Source organism: Sus scrofa, chromosome 8, assembly GCF_054392235.1.
Source record: "Sus scrofa isolate SSC_HxYL_T2T_F1_AM1 chromosome 8, Sscrofa_HxYL_maternal_Yorkshire_Landrace_v2.0, whole genome shotgun sequence".
Lineage (NCBI taxonomy): Eukaryota > Metazoa > Chordata > Mammalia > Artiodactyla > Suidae > Sus > Sus scrofa.
Window position 1 is genome coordinate 33,060,445 of NC_139390.1, and position 17,655 is coordinate 33,078,099.

The window sequence follows — 17,655 nt, forward strand, 5'->3', positions numbered from 1 at the left end:
AAGTTTCCAGGCCAGGGACTGAATCTGAGCCACACCAGTGTCACAGAAATTAACAACTAAGCCACCAGAAACTCCCCTGGCATTTGTTTCTTAAGTTTATTCCGAAGCGTTTTATTCTTCCTGATGTTACTGAAATTTTTTTTTTAATTTCAGTGTTTATTGGTAGTGTATAGAAAATACAATTGATTTTTGTATATTGCTCTTGTATCCTGCAACCTTGCTGAATTTGTTACTAATGCTTTTTTATTTATTTCTATTTTTTTTTTCCGCTGTACAGCATGGGGACCAAGTTATACTTACATGTATACATTTTTTCCCCCACCCTTTGTTCTGTTGCGATATAAGTATCTAGACATAGTTCTCAATGCTACTCAGCAGGATCTCATTGTAAATCCATTCCAAGAGCAACAGCTCGCATCCGATAACTAATACTTTTTTGATCAGTAGCTTTTACCCTGTGTGTCCTGCTACAAGATATTAATAAACTCCAAGTTACTTACTAATCCTCTTTTAATGCTTTAGAATAATAATATAATTTTAATTTCATTTTAATTGATACCCCAATTTGAACCCAAATTACTTGGACTAAATTACTGCTTTGTCATCCACCAAACTACTGATTAGAAAACTGCATCCTCTAGTATAAAATGAAAAAATGTGTTTTGTCTTAGTTTTTACTTGGTCTGACTTATGAATGACATTACTTCAATTTTGTTGTTCAATAATGGTTGATATATCAGATTTATATTTTATGCAGTAACTAAAAGTGGGAAGCCACAACCATGCCACGTTATTTAGCCATTGCTACTTTGCTGTTACTACTGCTCTTCACTTTAACAGACCTCGATTTCCAAGGTCAAGAGTAGTGGCTGGAGGGTTCTTTCTCTCCCTGATGGAACTGAGTAGGAAGCATGTGTGTTTAAAGTGTGAATGTACAGAATACTGGACAGAAACTCTGTGGTTACATTTCACTCACTAGATCAAACAAATTTTTTGGATGAATTTTGGTCAGTTCCCTGACATAACTGAGTGTTTTATATTTGGATATTAAGCATATAATATTTTCTTGGCATCCAGAGACAGGCAGGAGAGCCTAAGTGTTAGGGGGGAAAAGTTCTGTTTTTTGTTTTGTCTTTTTGGGGCTGCACTTGTGGCATACGGAGGTTCCCAGGTTAGAGGTCTAATGGGAGCTACAGCTTCCGGCCTACACCACAGCTACAGCAACACCAGATCTGAGCCCAGTCTGCAACCTACACCACAGCTCACGGAAGCTCACTGGATCCTTAACCCACTGAGCAAGGAAAGGGATTGAACCCACAACCTCATGGTTCCTAGTCGGATTCGTTTCCATTGCACCACGACGGGAACTCTCCTGTGTTTTTTTTGGGTTTTTTTTGTCTTTTTGCCTTTTCTTGGGCCGCTCCCACGGCATATGGAGGTTCCCAGGCTAGGGGTCGAATCGCAGCTATAGCCACCGGCCTACGCCAGAGCCACAGCAGCGCAGGATCCGAGCCGAGTCTGCGACCTACACCACAGCTCACGGCAACCCCGAATCCTCAACCCACTGAGCAAGGGCAGGGATCGAACCCGCAACCTCATGGTTCCCAGTCAGATTCGCTAACCACTGCGCCACCACGGGAACTCCCCCTGTGTTTTTTTTTTTTTTGTTTTTTGTTTTTAACAGAAATAGAAAAGCCTCTTAAATAAACTGGAGAAAGATGCAAAAAGCAAGTTAAAACACTTAACAGAGACTTGACATTTATTGTGCAATTTTATCTCCAACAGAACATGTGTCATTCTAGAGGTATATGAGGTAATAAAATCAATACTCCAATTAGAACACCTGAAATAATTGGCTCTAGTAACAAATGTTTCTTATAATTAAAAATATTGAATGTTTAAAAAACTCTTGTAACATTGTAAGTTCCTAAAAGAAATGTGCCTAACACTTAAAAAACAACTTACTCTTCTATATAAATTGTTCACAAAAATCTTGCTATCCTATATTACACTATGCTTTTATAGTTTTTATTAACATATCCCTAGTGGGTGTTAATGCTACACAGTACAATCAAATAGAAATTATTCATAGAGGATCAACAAGACTTCAACAATAAAAATATTAGGATCAATGGGTTTGTCACAGTTTCTCCACAAGTATTCATCATAGAAAACAGAGTAAAGGCAAGTTGGCCCCAGTGTTAGGCTGCTACATGAAGTTCCAGAGAGGAGAGACACACAAAGGAGATGCTTAAATGGGGCAGGTTTGGACTGGACCAGTGACCTCGAGGGTTTCAGAAACCCTCTCATGGTCTGGGCATGACCCGTTCCCTAGAAACAGGGCAAGCTCTTGAACTTAAAACACAGTCAGAGATGTTAAAACCACGACTTTAACAGGAAAGAATCAACAGATTACTGTACTTTCCTACAAAATCTTCACGACAGTTCTCACAGGGACATCATGGATTAAATAAAACCCTCTCTTCCAAACCAGGTCATCAATTCTAAGGCTACGATAACAACAAATGTGAAAAAGTAAATGGACATTGGCTAAATGACACCCAGAGCCACTTCTAACATCTATCTGATCTGTCCCCAAAGAACATCACTTCACTGAGTTCCAAGTTTTGCCTTTTTATCCCTCCCTGCATTTTTGTACTGGGAACCTATGAAATAAATGTAAACGAATTAGTCATTTTAACTTATTCACTACTTTAATTAAACAAACCCATTGCAAAGTGTGGATGGGTCTTGAGAACTCTGACTACTGGGGGAAAGTGAACTTACTAAACCCAAAGAGTCCCTCTTATCAGCTAAAGACCTTGGGCAGGGTCCTTATGAAATGGGGAGCTTAACAACAGCCTAGAGAGTGGCTATGACGATTAAAATCAGAGGATGCATTAAAGTGCTTAGCAACGTACCCGGCACCGAAGGGCCTGATGAACATAAGCTCTAGCTACTGTTATTGTTATTGGTTTCAAATGAGCTGAAGTATTTTCCAATGCGGCCAGGACCCACTGGGCAACTGGTGTGGGGGCAATTATTCTGAGAACAGACAGCCTTCTGAGTAAGTCGTCTCAGAAGATGCATTTTCGTTGTAACATGGGCAATTGTGACTCAAGGAAAACCTAGCCCTTCTATTAGCCAGCTATGGATGGTCACGAGGAAGATCAATTAACCATAAAGATTTGGGAATTAAGTGCTTTCAGTAGCCAAACTGACTGAGCTGGTCATTAGACAAGTGACATCCAGACCGCTCCATATTTCCTGCAATTGCATATACCGTGGAGGGTAAAAGCAGGCTCTGATGTGTAAATTATATCTGCTATGGTTTTGAATTTTTATTAGGAAGCAAGTATCGGTGGGTTACTCTCTTTGCACTCCGTGTCGTCTGATGTCAACACTTTCCTCTAAAACAACACAACTAGAAGAACCAAGGCTGATAATGCAAGTAACTGCAGAGAGCCATCGACTGGGTGACATTTTCCTACATTATTCCAGGCGAAGTAGTTATTTTTATCCAGTACTTACACGACTGAAAGAAGCCATCACTATGTTTACAAAAATATCTCATAATGATACATACTGCTGTTTAGACACATTTACACGAGAGTTCTGACTCAAGCATCCTATTTGACATGTTTAGCCAAGCAGTTTTGGCAAGTGTCACCACATTAAACACACACCGGCAAGACTCGCACCATATGTGCAAAATCACTCTCGAGCACATTTCTAAAAACTGGTATATAAGAGCTGTCAAAAATTACAAGTGTCTGCACTGTGAAATGACACAGCACTGAATGAGGAAAGTTCTACGTTTTAATCTTTTCTAAAAAACGAAGGTAGCTGAGAATAAGACTTTTTAATATGATTGAAAAATGAGGAGGCAGTCAATGGGTGTGAGGTTTAGGTTCTAGAGCACATATGGGATGACAGGATTCCAATGAGAGCAATCAGCATACGCTTGCTTTTCTGCAAAGCGTGCATGCTTCACCCTACTGGGTGCACTCCATCCATTTTGGGACAGCCCCAAAACGGAGGACTAGCCTTTACAGGGGCAGGAAGATGCAGAAATCATGAACCTTACACTCCCAAGTTTGTACTTTTATCTAGACTTTGGGATAACATCTGATCCTGCAAGAATAATTCACAGAACTCAGCAGAGCAGTCTATCAGTATCTGACACATGGAGGAGTTGGATCAAACAATGTATCGAGTAATTTATATCCCCTATAATCTTGAGGAAGGGATCTCTCAGGTCAATGTGTTTATGACTGATGAAGGGCTATGAAAGATCCAGAATATAAAATCACCCACTTGCTCCACAGCTGACAAGTAGTCACATGTACAGTGTATCTCTCAGTGCCCTACCAAAGGGATGATTTCCTGCAAATGCTCTAATATTATCCTCTCCATTCCTAACGAAGCTTCATGAAACACAAAGGGTGACAGGAAGCTGAACGCTGTGGCGGAAACGGAAACACCAAGAGGATGATGCCTGGGTTCAAGGGCTGGATATTTTCAAGGAATGGTTTTTCTCCAGAGCATTTAACACTGAGGTTAACCCATGAGACTGTGAAGGTGGACCTTCAAATGAAACTGGGAGCCATGTGTCTCTAGTAAGGGCTGGCCGAATATGACCCCCTCCACAGGTGCCTGGCCACGACCTCCCAACAGATCCAAGAGGTCATCCTGGGCCCAGCGGACTGCAGGCAGCTCCCCGGGGAAGTGGGCACCCCCCTGGTGACGTGATGTTACTGTGTGAAAACTCAGGACACAGCAAGACACTGTCACAGTGGGTAGGGAGGGACTCCCGTGTGATGGCTGGGTTTATGGGCCACCCCTCGTTTCAGACAAAGATACCAGATCTGGGCAGTGGTGTCAGGCCAGCACTATGCCCTGTTCTCTCACTGACGAGGCAGAGCATAGCTGCATCCCAAGCTATCTAAGGTCAATCTCACACCAGTGCCGAAGCCACTCAAGGAAGATGTAAAAGCTGACATGTGTGTCAGAGTCTCGTCATAGGAGCCATTTGTCCAGCTGCCAAAGACGTAGGAAAATCTAATCGAGAAAATATACAACCTCTTCAGGTCTCCAAAGCCATCAGCCGGAAGGCGGACAGAGCAGTGACAAGAGACAACGTTCTCAGTGGTGAGTATTAACCCTGCTACAGAAGCCGCAATGGTTTCACCAAAAATAAGAAGTAAACAACCTCTGCAAGTCCTGATTTAAAAACGAGGTGACTGAGCAGGCAATCACCATGAACCAGGTAAATGGCAGCATGAGACAGGGACTAAGGAGCAGAGAGACAGCGAAGGAGCCAAGCAGATGCTGTGGCTGTTAGTGCCCAGGTCAGGCAACGGGCTGGGCTAAGGAACACGACAGCGACACCAACGATGGAGAGTGTGATGGGACGTCTGCTTGGGGGCAGGGGAATCAGAGGGCCCAGACCCGGGAGAGGTGTCAGAACTGGCTGTGCAAGGCTGCGGACGCAGTCATCCTTCTGGACCTTGGTGCGTAAGAGAAGACCAGTGTGCAGCTCTGATGCCTTTGAATTGGTGAAGTACTGGAAAACAGCTGGTAGAGAAATAATTCCCATAGCTTGAGAGAGCCTCCCTACTCAGGAGCCTTGTCAGGGGATGATAACAAGAGTGGTGAAAGCACTTCACCTGTAAGCACCCCAGCCTGCATGGTTACACAGAGTGAGGGCAGAAATGCTGCCATCACCACCCTCAGTCAAGGCTGGCATTGGCCCTACCATGGCTGGTAGAAGTGAAGACACGTAAGATGTGTGGAATCCTCAAGCTTGAAGAGATTGCAAGAATTGGAAGTTATTTTTTTTAAGGCAGTGATCCAATACTGCTGCTACAGAAAAAAGAAAAAAAAAAAAGGACATTGTACTCAGCAGTAAGGATGACTAAATTCCAATGCAAAGAAAGAAAAAGTGAGATGGAAGGGCGGAGGGGGATATGGTGATATTTTTTTTTTCTGGCCGAGATTTCACATCATCAGATTCTTCTAAGATACTGACTTCCTAGTCCTTGAAAACTCCTCAGGGAGTATCTTTCTTCCTTGGATAGCCAAAGTACATTAGTCTTATGGATCCCATATGCACCATCTCACCTGCCCTTATCATTTCTGTTACTTGCAAATTTTACCTAACTTGCCCCAAAGCAGGATTGAAATATGAGTTCTCCCACATCAGATCTGACAAATGGCCATCTCTATAAACAGACTTTTCAGTGGGTGAAATAATGATAACAAAAGCTAGAGAAGGACCTGTCCCCAGGGTCGTGTGCAGAGATGGTGCTAATTATCGCATATGACGGGTAATTTATTTTACTTTGTGAAAAGCAGGCAAAAAATGAAAATACACCTCTTTATGGATGGATGCGGATAAAATTTAGAGGAATTTCTAACCCAAATTCAAAACCCTTCGTCCTGTTTTTAGATGACATCAGTAGCCTTCACTAGATGTTGCCCATGTGGCCCTCTGCTCTGTGAAGCTGCAATTTCTGGGTTGGGGGGGAGAGGACGCCTCCCCTCCCACCCGACCTGAGGCCCTCAGAAAGAGTCTAGCGTCTCTAGAGCATTCGTTGGTAAGGAATGGTCCCAAAGACATTACTACTGACTTCACATGAGCTGGGAGGGTGGCTGGGAGTGGTAGGTGCGGACTCCGCCAGAGGAGAAAGTTTGGGGGCATCCTGGCTGGAAGGAGCACACAACCACTGGGATAAAACATTTCCATTGGCAACAACGAGAAACAAGACGTATGCAAATTCTAAAGATCATCTCGGCACAAAAAAGACCCTCAAGTATCAGAGAAATGGCAGAGGAGCTGCAGCACAGTTGTGAGCATGGCCTCGAGGCTGGGCGTATACAACTCCAAACCATCGGGTCAGCTCAGGGAATACCAGCAGTCACACCACTTGTTTGATCCTCAGTGAACCAAACCACTAACTGACGGAAGTTCTCACTGTTCAACCCATCACCCTGGCATCGTGTCAACAAAGCCTGACTTAAGCCTGCGGATCTATGAATCTACAAAATCAAGCATTTGAAATTACCTTTGGATCTCTGGATGTTTCTTGACTGACACAGTGAAAACTACCACTGTTGTCAGCTCCATAGAGTGCCTTTTTTTGTTTGTTTGTTTTTTTGTTTTTGGTAAATGTAACTGGGAAAAACAGCTGACTTCCAACTAATCATGGTCTAGAGGTGGCCTCTGTTCTCTGGCTTCTTTTCAATGAAACAGGCTCTGTCAACGTAGACATGACACAAGGTCGCCTAGCCTACGTCTTTGCTGAGAAGTATAAATTCAAGTCTTTGGAAAACATAAAGACAACCGACTTGAATTAAAATAAGAGAATGCTTGTTCCAGGCCTCTACCTTCTCCCACGGGCAGGAACTCTAAACCCAATCTCCATGGGGACCGGCTCTGCTCAGGAAGCAGAGCTTACTTGAAAATTTCAGACCAGTGACAAGAAGCTAATCTATCTTTTTTCTCCCTCACTAGACAGTCTAACTAGTAATCCTTTAAAAACAACTCTAGTTTTTTTCTTTTTATGATATAGTCTGAAAACGTTTGCAGGCTCCGCAGACTTCCCGAACCAGCCTAAAATGGATTTGTACTGGGAACTGTGGCAGTGGGTCAAGAGAGTGAAGGTTTAGGATGTATAACGTCTGACGGAATGACATGCTTTGGAGTCTAACGTGATGGGAACAAGACATTCACAACTGGAACCGCTGAGAGGACTGGCTGCTAGGGTGGAAAGATTCTGTCCACTAATCACCAGAACCATCCTGGGAGTTTTTATTGAAGACTTCATCCTGGGAAGCCTGGTGATCGATCCCTTCATAAAAGGAGCCACCGTTGTGCAGGAAGGTCCCCACTGCCCGCCCCTGCCGGGCGTGCCCCACAGCGTCGCTGAACACTTTGTTTATCTGTTCCTCCGAGGGCATCCACCAGTCGGGGTTGGAGGTACAGTGCATCCTAATGAATTCTGTGGGAATATACACAACAGTAAAAAGAGAGAGAGAGAAAAACAGCTGGTTTTTGCAGACGATGATAGGAAGGCTGCTTAAACTTTAACAGAAGCTCTGTAAGAAAAGCTTTATGGGACACCCAATGTAATGCCATGATGATGCCACTCATTAGACCCCATTTATGCCAAATACATTTTCTACTCATGGGCAAAAGTAAAAAAATCATGTAAGTTGAGGGATCCTTCTAAAGCGGGTTTGCTATGGAAGGAAAATTTGGTAAGATGCGGTATGTACCATGCTCGGTAACAGAGGACACTTCCAAATCCTGTTGTGACATGCTCACATCTTTAGAAGGTTAGCTATCTCCAGAAGCTCAGCAAGCACTATTCATACGGTACCCTTTACGAGTAACAAATTGCTTAAGTCTAGTTCAGAAGAGGTTTCCACATTCTTAAAATGTTATGTGGAAGCCTATACTTCATTTCTCTAATCGTGATAGCTATCCATGTACTAACAAAGAGTTTTTAGATGAGATTTCCTCTAAATATTTAATTTCACCAGCATGCCTGGAAGAGTGAATATATAAAAAGTAGCTGAGATTCCAATGAAACAATCTTGGCCTCTCTTGGACTGAGCTCAGCTTAACCCTTCCTCTGCTTTCTCAGGGGCTCTGGGCACTCATATAATCCCTTCGTAGCTATTTTAATGTGGACATCCGTAAACTATGCTTTCTTTGCACAGCTGACTGAACGTTCAAGGTGACTGCTATACACACATCATTTCTTCTCCAGCACTGTTTCCTCTACAAGACCATGGTTGAGGACTGGATTTGTCTGATATTTATTTGTGACACCCTAACCTTATGTGCCCTTAGGAGCTTTCAAGTATGAGGACAAGGAAAATCTTATGAACAAAACTGTGCCCATCTTAGCCGAGAGGCAGGGGCATCCCCTTCAGTTTTGTGCCTGAGACGAGGGACCCATTCACTTGGCTAAGTCCCAGCCCTGGGGGCCTTCCCTGGGGAATGAGCTGTGCTTGTCCAGCTCCTCGCCCTGTGAAATTGCCAGAAACCACAGCAATGCTTATCCTGGGACGCAGGCCTCTGAAACACTGAAGGATGATTCTCAGACCTAGGTCCTGGTCATTTTAAGGCTGAGCAGAAAGAAAGGAGGTACCCTGGGACCACCAGGGCTCAAATATTTTGTCCTCTCTCTAGTATTTTCCTTGTGTTCACACCTGTTCACAATTGCCCTCAAATCATCTCCAGCCGTTCTTTCAGCTCCAGAAGTCAGGAATTCTTTCTTTCTATACTTCTCTTTCTTTCTCACATTCCTACCTCGAGTGTTCATTAAGTATTCAGTAACTGTTTAAGTTGTTTCTCTGTCTCTGTCCAGCTCCCTCACTCTCATGGGATCACAGAGAAATCAAAGACTCAAAATATCAAGGAGAGGAAGTCAAGGCTAACGGCTGAAGATGCCGCAGCCCTGCCACTCTGAGAAGGTGCTGCTGCTCCGTGGCGCCTCCCCCCTCCACCCCCTCCTAGCACCCACGGCTGTGACAGGACTTTGCCTGCTGCTGTGCCAGCCTATTCCCAGCTAATGTAGAGGCTCACCCTGTCACACACATAAGGCGTCTCCTCCTATCACTAATGCCTCTTCCTTCTGCGGTCAGACCACCCCGGGGAACAGGCCAGCCTAGAATTTGACTTCACTCCCTGATTTCACCCCCTTTCCACCCCTCCAGTGTCCAATCACCTGAGGCTCCCTTGGCCATTCTAACCTTGCACCTGGCTTTCTGCCGGCATGTCCACGCTAGGAGTAACAAGCCTATGCCTGGGAAGGGAATGCCATCCAGGTCACAGGAAGGCCCCAGGATTTCAGCCTTGGGGACAGACATATGCACGCTCTAACTAGCTGCCCTGACTCAGTCTCCAGTGCCTGCCTGTGTATTCTTCACTCACGGGCTGCGGAAGCCTGTAGGTCATACCCAGCTCTCCCCTGCATTTTGGGCAGGCAGCCTGGGCTGCAGCCGTGTCACAGCGGGTATGGCAGCATGCCCAGGGGAGGGACACTGCTTGGCCTCTTTAGTTTCACTGACTTGCTTGTTAAGACGTAACATGTTTAATAAGGATGTCTGGAAAGGGGTACTTTCGTGAGGTCCGATTCCCTCACAAGCTTTAGGGCAACTTTCTGAGTATACACGGCGTGTTCTCAGGAGAGGCCCTAAGCTCACCACTGCCTCTGGCGCCTCCACCTGCGCTGACGATGTTGGGGAATAAGGGACCCTGTGGCTAGTTTGCTAGGACAGACACTGGACATTTCCATGACCCAGTCTCCCTGAGTAAGTGGGATTTCTGGACTGGCCGACAGGGGGTGCTCCAGGGCCGAGCTAATGCTGATGTTTTCACTCTGGGTGGTTTCTCAAGGGCGGGCCGCCTGCGTCAGTCACTTGGGGTGGTTGTGACATGTAGCAATGTGTGCCTGTCCCAGCCCTGGCCCTGCTGAATCACAAGTTCATGCTGGGTCTGGGAATCTCTGCTTGGGACAAATGCTACACAGGCCTCTTAGGCTGGCTGACCATCACCAAGGGCGCCCAAGAGGGACGTAGGAGTGAGTGTCCTTTTTGATGACTAAGGCCTCAGCAGTCACGTTTTTTACTAGGCCTTCTTCACCAGAAAATAGTTGGATCTCTGTCCAGAGTAAATCATTCAGTCTTTCCAACCAAGGGAGTCACTACTGAACTACACAGGTTAATGTTTGAGCTTGCTGATGTGGATTTTTAGGTGTGAATGCGCCTTTGCTGGCACTATAACGGTCCCCCCGTCTAAGTCTGTGTTTGTCTGCATCCACTGAATCAGCTGTTCACCTCTGCATGCTCCCCCTTCCCCCTCTGCCTGGCCTATCCACAGAGCCCATCAGCTACAAGGTCATCGGCGGGGAATGCTGATGAAATGCTGTTACTTAAGCAGTATTTTTTAATACAGAAACTTAAAACAAAACAAAACAAAAAACAACTAACAGAGTTAAGTCTGACTGGGCAAGAAATTCTCTAGGCCTTAAATACACGTAAAGGGCTGGGGCAGGGATTCTCCAGAAGGTAGCTAGCGTGGGGGAAGGCATCATAGGCTGCCAATAGAAATGGGGTAATTTTTAAAATGCCTCGTCTTCTTTTCCTCTGTGCCTTCCCCAGTGCTCCAGTTTTGCTGGAGGTGGCCTTCTCGGGGAGCAAAGAAAATCTGAGTTTGAAGCGTGAAACATGAGGTGCTATGCAGTGCTATGTGCCATTAAGTGCTAAAGCAAACGAAGACTTTGTAAAGAACTTCTCGGTACCAAGGAGATGGGCCACAAGAAGCCTATAAGGAAGGTCTCAGCAGGAAAGGAACCAAAATACACTTGCACGGGGGAGCCACAGCCAATGCGGTGAAATGAGATCACAGATGGACACTGAGCGGAAGGATGCAGTACCTCGGAGGCATGTTACTTTAACTGGATCCAGAGGGCGTCTTTCAGGACCTGTCTCTCCTGACTGCACTGACCTTTTCCTTTTCCCAAGGCCGCATGAGTACTTAAGCTCATCGGTTGTGAAAACAAATCTGATGAGGTATCGGAGGAGCCGCCGCCCGTCTTTCTTTGAAGAATTTACAGCCTCGTCCCACTGTTTGCTCGTTATGTAGACAGGATAGTTGTTCAACAGCTGCTTGCTTCCCTGGAAAAGCGAGATATTTTCTCATTACCTGCGTAGCCAGCCGGCCAGCAGCCCAGGCGATCTCCATATCAAAGGCAAACACGCCTTTTAACCAAGTGGCTATGCTGACAATGAACCAGGTATTGAAGAGCACAAGTAATTGCTCACACTCAGAACGGGCACTTTTCAAATTACATTTGCATTTTCTATAACAAGAACCAATGAGGTATAATGAACACCTTTGAAAGAGGAGCTATTTATAACTTGCATTTTAACAGGTAGGTTAAAATGTGTCAAGATCCAATGACAGGGAACACTATTTAAATATAACCTGTAACTTTCCTTTTCAATCTATTAAAATATGCAAAAATGACTTTGAAGAGTGTGATCAAACAGGTCTCTTCATCCTTTGGTTGGCGGTTAAGTACTTCTGGAAATGATGCTGGCGGGCTATTTCCAAGAGGTATTTTTTCGTGGTTAATGTGCTTAATACATCTGATAGCCACTGCATTTCAGTGGAAACAACAGTAAAAGGTGAATTTTAAAAAAGGGGGAAGTGCGGAAACAGAAAGAGAAAATCACTAATAACAATGCAAAACAAGTTTCCTCGAATTATCGCTTCTGCAAATGTCAGTATGTCAACTCAAAATTTTTCGTACTTTTCACCTTCATAATTTATGTCTGCTATAAAATTCCCAGGCTAAACAGCTGCAGTGGGACTAATTACAGGAATTTCTGTTAACATTTATAAGCCATGTTTAGTCAATTGCACCTACACAACCATTACTTTGGTGCTGGTTATCCATAAAACTCTACAGTCCAGGACAAATTAATTAACCCGTGATCTCGGTTTTAATGTACTCTTTCCCCGGTAATTAAGGTGTACAAAATAAAGAAGGGAAACCCATTCAGTTTTACAACTCTGCAAATTTACTAGAGGTTATAAATTTGGCACTGTTTGGGTCTGATCGGTTTTTACTTAAAAAGTGTTCTGTTCAGGCAAGCCTTGAAAAGGGCAAATGGTACAGGAGCCCATAGGAAAGGAAGAGGCAGCAGATTCGGCTATGAAACTGTCACTGAATTACCCATGGAAATTCACCACTGCAGCACTGTTACGCCCGTGGAGTAGCAGGAGCGTGACTTCATTTCCTTTTTAAGGGAAGCAGCTGAGTGACATGGTTTGTGGTCTGAATTTGGAGTCAGCCTGGGTCTGAACTGAATCTTGGTTCTGCGTTTTGTTTTGTTGCTTCAGCAAGTTACTTTGACTTGTTGGACCAAAGTTTCCCATGGGAAGAACTAAATTATTATGGGTTTAAAACAGGAGTATTTAGGAGCATAAAGCATCCCTTGGCTCTGTGCACTATGTATGATCAAGAGATAGGCAGGAGGAGTTCCTGCTGTGGCGCAGTGGAAACGAATCCGACTAGTGTCCATGAGGATGCGAGTTCCATCCCTGGCCTCGCTCAGTGGGTTAAGGATCTGGCGTTGCTGTGAGCTGTGTAGGTTCTAGACGGGGCTCGGATGCCGTGTTGCTGTGGCTGTGGCATAGGCCAGTAGCTGTAGCTCCAATTTGACCCCTAGCCTAGGAACCTCCATATGCCACGGATGCGGCCCTAAAGAGAAAAAAAAAAAAAAGAGAGAGAGAGAAGAATGCAGGAGCCCAGAGGTTCCAAAGGGTCCTTCACCCAGGCTGCTGTTTCACGGCAGGAGGGAAGAGATGGAGGAATGAGTGGAGCGTGTGGCAGTGCAGATGGAGAAGCGAGGATGAAAGATGTGAAACCAATGGGGTGTCTTTTACAAAGGTAAGGGATGGGGGTTATGGCTGGGGGAGGGAGGAGGCAGAGCAAGGAAGAACAGTAGGTGCCTGACACACAGTAGGTGCAATGAACCTCTGTTAAGTGACTGACACGGTAAACACCACTGCAGCTGGCACCAAGCGGACACTCAATACTAGTGGTTACAATGAAGAGTTCTTTTTTGGTTTTTTGTCTGTTTTTAAAACAGTTGCGGCACTGGGACATTAGAAGAACTTCTTCTGGATATAAACTGTCAAAGTTAAAGAACCTTAAGGAAAGCAATGAACACGAGGGGCTATTAAAAAGGGCTACGGAGGATGGAGACCTTCCACCATCCTTAACTCAAAATCATTCTCTTGGTCATTTAAGCACACTTGTCAGCTTTATTATTTTTGTCTTTTTAGGGCCATACCCACAGCATGCGGAAGTTCCTAGGCTAGGGGTCTAATCATAGCTGCAGCCACTGGCCTTTACCACAGCCATAGCAACACCAGATCCGAGTCGCATCTGTGACCTACACCACAGCTCAGGGCAAGGCTGGATCCTTAACCCACTGAGGGAGGCCAGGGATTGAACGCACGTCCTCATGGATCGTAACTGCTGCACCACAATGGGAACTCCCTCAGCTGTAAAAAGGGGACCGTGTAGCTAGTTTTCAAACCTTTTATTTATTTAATGCTGTGCAAATTTTAAAAACAGCTTTCCTACAGAAGAGCTCAATCGCTCTTCCAAGATGTAGAAATAGCACTTGGAGGTCAAAGAAACAAAAGAAAGAAAAGACACATTAATTTATAGTTCCAAACAACTCAGACTGTCCTCTGTGCTGTGGAAGAGATTTCTCAAACTGCTTCAGCACAGCTAATAGGAATCAAATGTGATAAATAATACTAATGAGAAGATGCTTACTTGCCTGAAATGACAAAATCAGTACAGAAATAATGACGACGATGGGTAATAAAAGTTAAAGTGGTCTTACCTAGAGAAAATGTACATACTTCTATTTTTGTGGGTTTTTTTTTTTTTTCTTTTCTTTTTAGGGCTGCACTTGAGGAATATGGAAGTTCCCAGGCTAGGGGTGGAAATGGAGCTGCAGCTGCAGGCCTACACCACAGCCATGCCAGATCCAAGCTGTGCCTGCAACCTACAGCACAGCCAGATTCTTCACCCACTGAGCGAGGCCAGGGCTCGAACCCGTGTCCTCATGGATACTAGTCGGGTTCCATACTGCTGAGCATTGACGGGAACTCCTTATACAGTTTTGAGTGCATAGTCTCTCCAGTTCGCCTCCAAAAGGTCATTAAACTCTGACCGCGTTGCTGTGGCTGATGTAGGCTGGAGGCTGCAGTCACTGCAGTGACTTGGCTATTGCCAAGTCATTTTGAAAAAACCAATTTGAAGAGCACTTATTTAATCTCTTCACAGAGTCCTAACTAGATGGAAAATGCAGGTGTAAGTTCAGTCTCGCAAACAATGCTCTGTGAGCGCAGAGAAGTGTGGCAATCAGGGAGACCTTCTCGGAAGAAGTGGGCTTTCGGATGCGCTTTCTGTATAATAGAAACCTCAAGCTAAGAAACGTGGACCCTAGGGAGCAATCACAGGATTTTAAGCATGCGACATTTATTCTGTCTGGATCTGTATTTTTTCCTGAACCACGATCAAGTGTGGAGATGGAAGAAGCATCTCGTCCAGCAGCCCAGGTGGGACATGATGAGAGTGAACCAGAAAGAAGGGTCTGTTCGACGCGGCTGTAAAACAAGTGGATGGCAGGAATGTGGAAGCAGAAGAGCCCGCGATGCCTCGAACGTTTCTGCCTGGGGCTGGCGCTGCCTGTTGAAGAGGCAACAGGAGTAAGGACAGCTATTCAGAAGAGGTGTCGTGGGTTTGAGGGTGCACGGGCTTTCCACTGTGGGTCAGGCAGCTGGACACGCTGGTCGAGAGTTGAACCCTGGAGACTGGGGTCTAGATCTAGATGCGGGATTCAACCCCCATGAGGCTGATGCTCAAGAGAGAACGTAACTGAGGGAAGAAGGGCGGTGGAGAGGAGATGAAAGATGCAGCTCCGGAGAACAGGGGTTGGAAAACTTAAAGCATAACAAGAAAAGGAGGGAACCAGAAGGTCCTAACTCTAAGGCCCAGAGGAAGAGGGCGTGGAGGGCAGGGCTGAGGCCCTGGGGATGAGGAGCTGGAAAACAGACCCCTTGCCAGTATTCTGATAAGGAGTGGAGATGGAGCTGGATTATTTGGGGGTGGGAGTGGGGGTGGGGGTGAAAGCACAAATGGAAACGAAGAGATTAGAGAAATAAACACAGACCAATCTTTCAGAGGTTTAACCACTGAGAAGAATAAGGTCACCATTCAGCAAGTGCCTTCAATGACAGGCACTGGGGACCCCAATGGGGTCGAGGCCTGGGCCTGACCTTCGGGGAGCTGGACGTATCATGATGCAGCAGGACCGTCCCGACCAAGGATGTTTTGGGCAAAGGAAGGAGAGAAAAGAGACGGTCATTGAGGGAGGGAAGGAGAATCAAAGGAGAGCTGATTTTCAGGGTGGGAAGTCTATTTTTTTTTTTTTTTGTCTTTCTCTTTTTAGGGTCGCTCCCATGGCATATGGAGGGTCCCAGGCTAGGGGTCCAATTGGAGTTGTAGCCGCCGGCCTACACCACAGCCACAGCAACCCCAGATCTGAGCCGTGTCTGTGACCTACAGCACAGCTCATGGCAACACTGGATCCTTATCCCACTGAGTGAGGCCAGGGATCGAACCTGCATCCTCATGGTTCCTAGTCAGGTTCATTAACCGCTGAGCCATGATGGGAACTCCAGGGTGGGAAGTCTTGAGTGCGTTTGATACTCAGGGAAATGACCCAACATCAGGGGAGAAATCAGTGCACAAGACGAGGCATAACTGACGGCACAGAGTCCTAGAAGTGGGAGAGCAGCGCCGCATGAGAGAAGGGATGTGGACTGGAGGCCCTGGCAGAATTTGTTAGATTGAGTTCAGTGTGGTATGTGCTAGCTCTTTCTTCTTTGCTGAATTGAAGAAGGGGAGGGTGGCGTTCCCATTGCAGCTCAGCAGTAACCAACCTGACTGGTATCCATGAGGACGCAGGTTCGATCCGTGGCCTCACTTAGTGGGTTAAGGATCCGGCGTTGCCATGAGCTGTGGTGCGGTCCCAGAGGTAGCTCAGATCTGGTGTTGCTGTGGCTGTGGCATAGACCAGTGGCTACAGCTCTGATTCAACCCCTAGCCTGGGAACTTCCATATGCCCTAAAAAGAAAAAAAAAGAGAGAGAGAGAGAAGGAGATGGAGGGTGGTGGGAGCGGGGAGAAGCTGGGGACTAGAGGACAGGTGCAGATCTTTACACCGCTCCTCAAAGGACAGGGAGGGGGCAACCACCACACCCAGAGCCGAGAGTTTCCATTCCACCTTTTTGATTCTCTGGTCTCTTGCAGAACACTTGGAGAGCAGGGTGTCCTACTTCTTCAGCAGAGGGGTGGGGTCAGGGTGGGAACAACAGGGAGCAGCTGGAGCTACTAAATGGTTGGCAGGAGGATGGAACTGTAAAGACACAGGGAATGTCCACCGATGTGGGACCACGAGATGAGAGGGTCCGCACCTCCCACTACCAGCATGAACTGGCCTTGCCAAGCGAGGACAACGGACCTACCCAAGTAGGGTGTTACCTACCATTATCAATCCAAGACATGTTACAACCCCAGGGAGTGACACTGCAGCTGCCTCTTCCACTGGATTTAGGTTCTGAAGTCGAGAAGATGAAAATAACATATCCCCAGTACAGAGCTTCGAGAATCTTTTAAGAATGGACCATGGACTACCACCTGAACTGACCATTTCGTCCTACACATCAGGAGCCTGTGGTTTCTTTCACCAAGGTCTAGACGAAGAAAACCCACTGTCTATCCAAACAATAGAGACTCTCGCTCAGGGTGGGAGGTGCCTGGGTGAAAGGGTGTTCTGGAACAAACCCTGCCTCTGCCCGAGGGAAGGACAGGTAGGCTCTCCCATTTCAGGCCGCTCTGTGCCAAAAGGATGGTGGGAGACTTGCCCGGGTTATTTAAACTGTTTCTTTTTCTGGAGTTCTCACTGTGTCTCAGTGGAAACGAAACTGACTAGCATCCACGAGGATGGGGGTTCAATCCCTGGCCTTGCTCAGTGGGTTAAGGATCCA

General features: G+C 45.9%; 1 protein-coding gene across 2 annotated transcripts in view; it reads right to left on the bottom strand.

Moving 5' to 3' along the window:
- Nucleotides 1-1,741: 1,741 nt before the first annotated feature.
- Nucleotides 1,742-17,655, bottom strand: part of BEND4 (BEN domain containing 4) — a 40,344-nt gene continuing 24,430 nt past the window's right edge. The window contains exons 5-6 of one of the 2 annotated variants that reach the window (XM_013978637.3): nucleotides 11,522-11,691; nucleotides 1,742-8,003 (exon numbers count right to left, since the gene is read on the bottom strand). In XM_013978637.3, coding sequence (XP_013834091.2) covers nucleotides 7,994-8,003; nucleotides 11,522-11,691 — 180 coding nt within the window. In that variant the 3' untranslated portion in view covers nucleotides 1,742-7,993. Of the gene's footprint in view, nucleotides 8,004-11,450; nucleotides 11,692-17,655 lie in introns of both variants that reach the window. The other variant, XM_003128942.6, reaches the window with a different exon arrangement.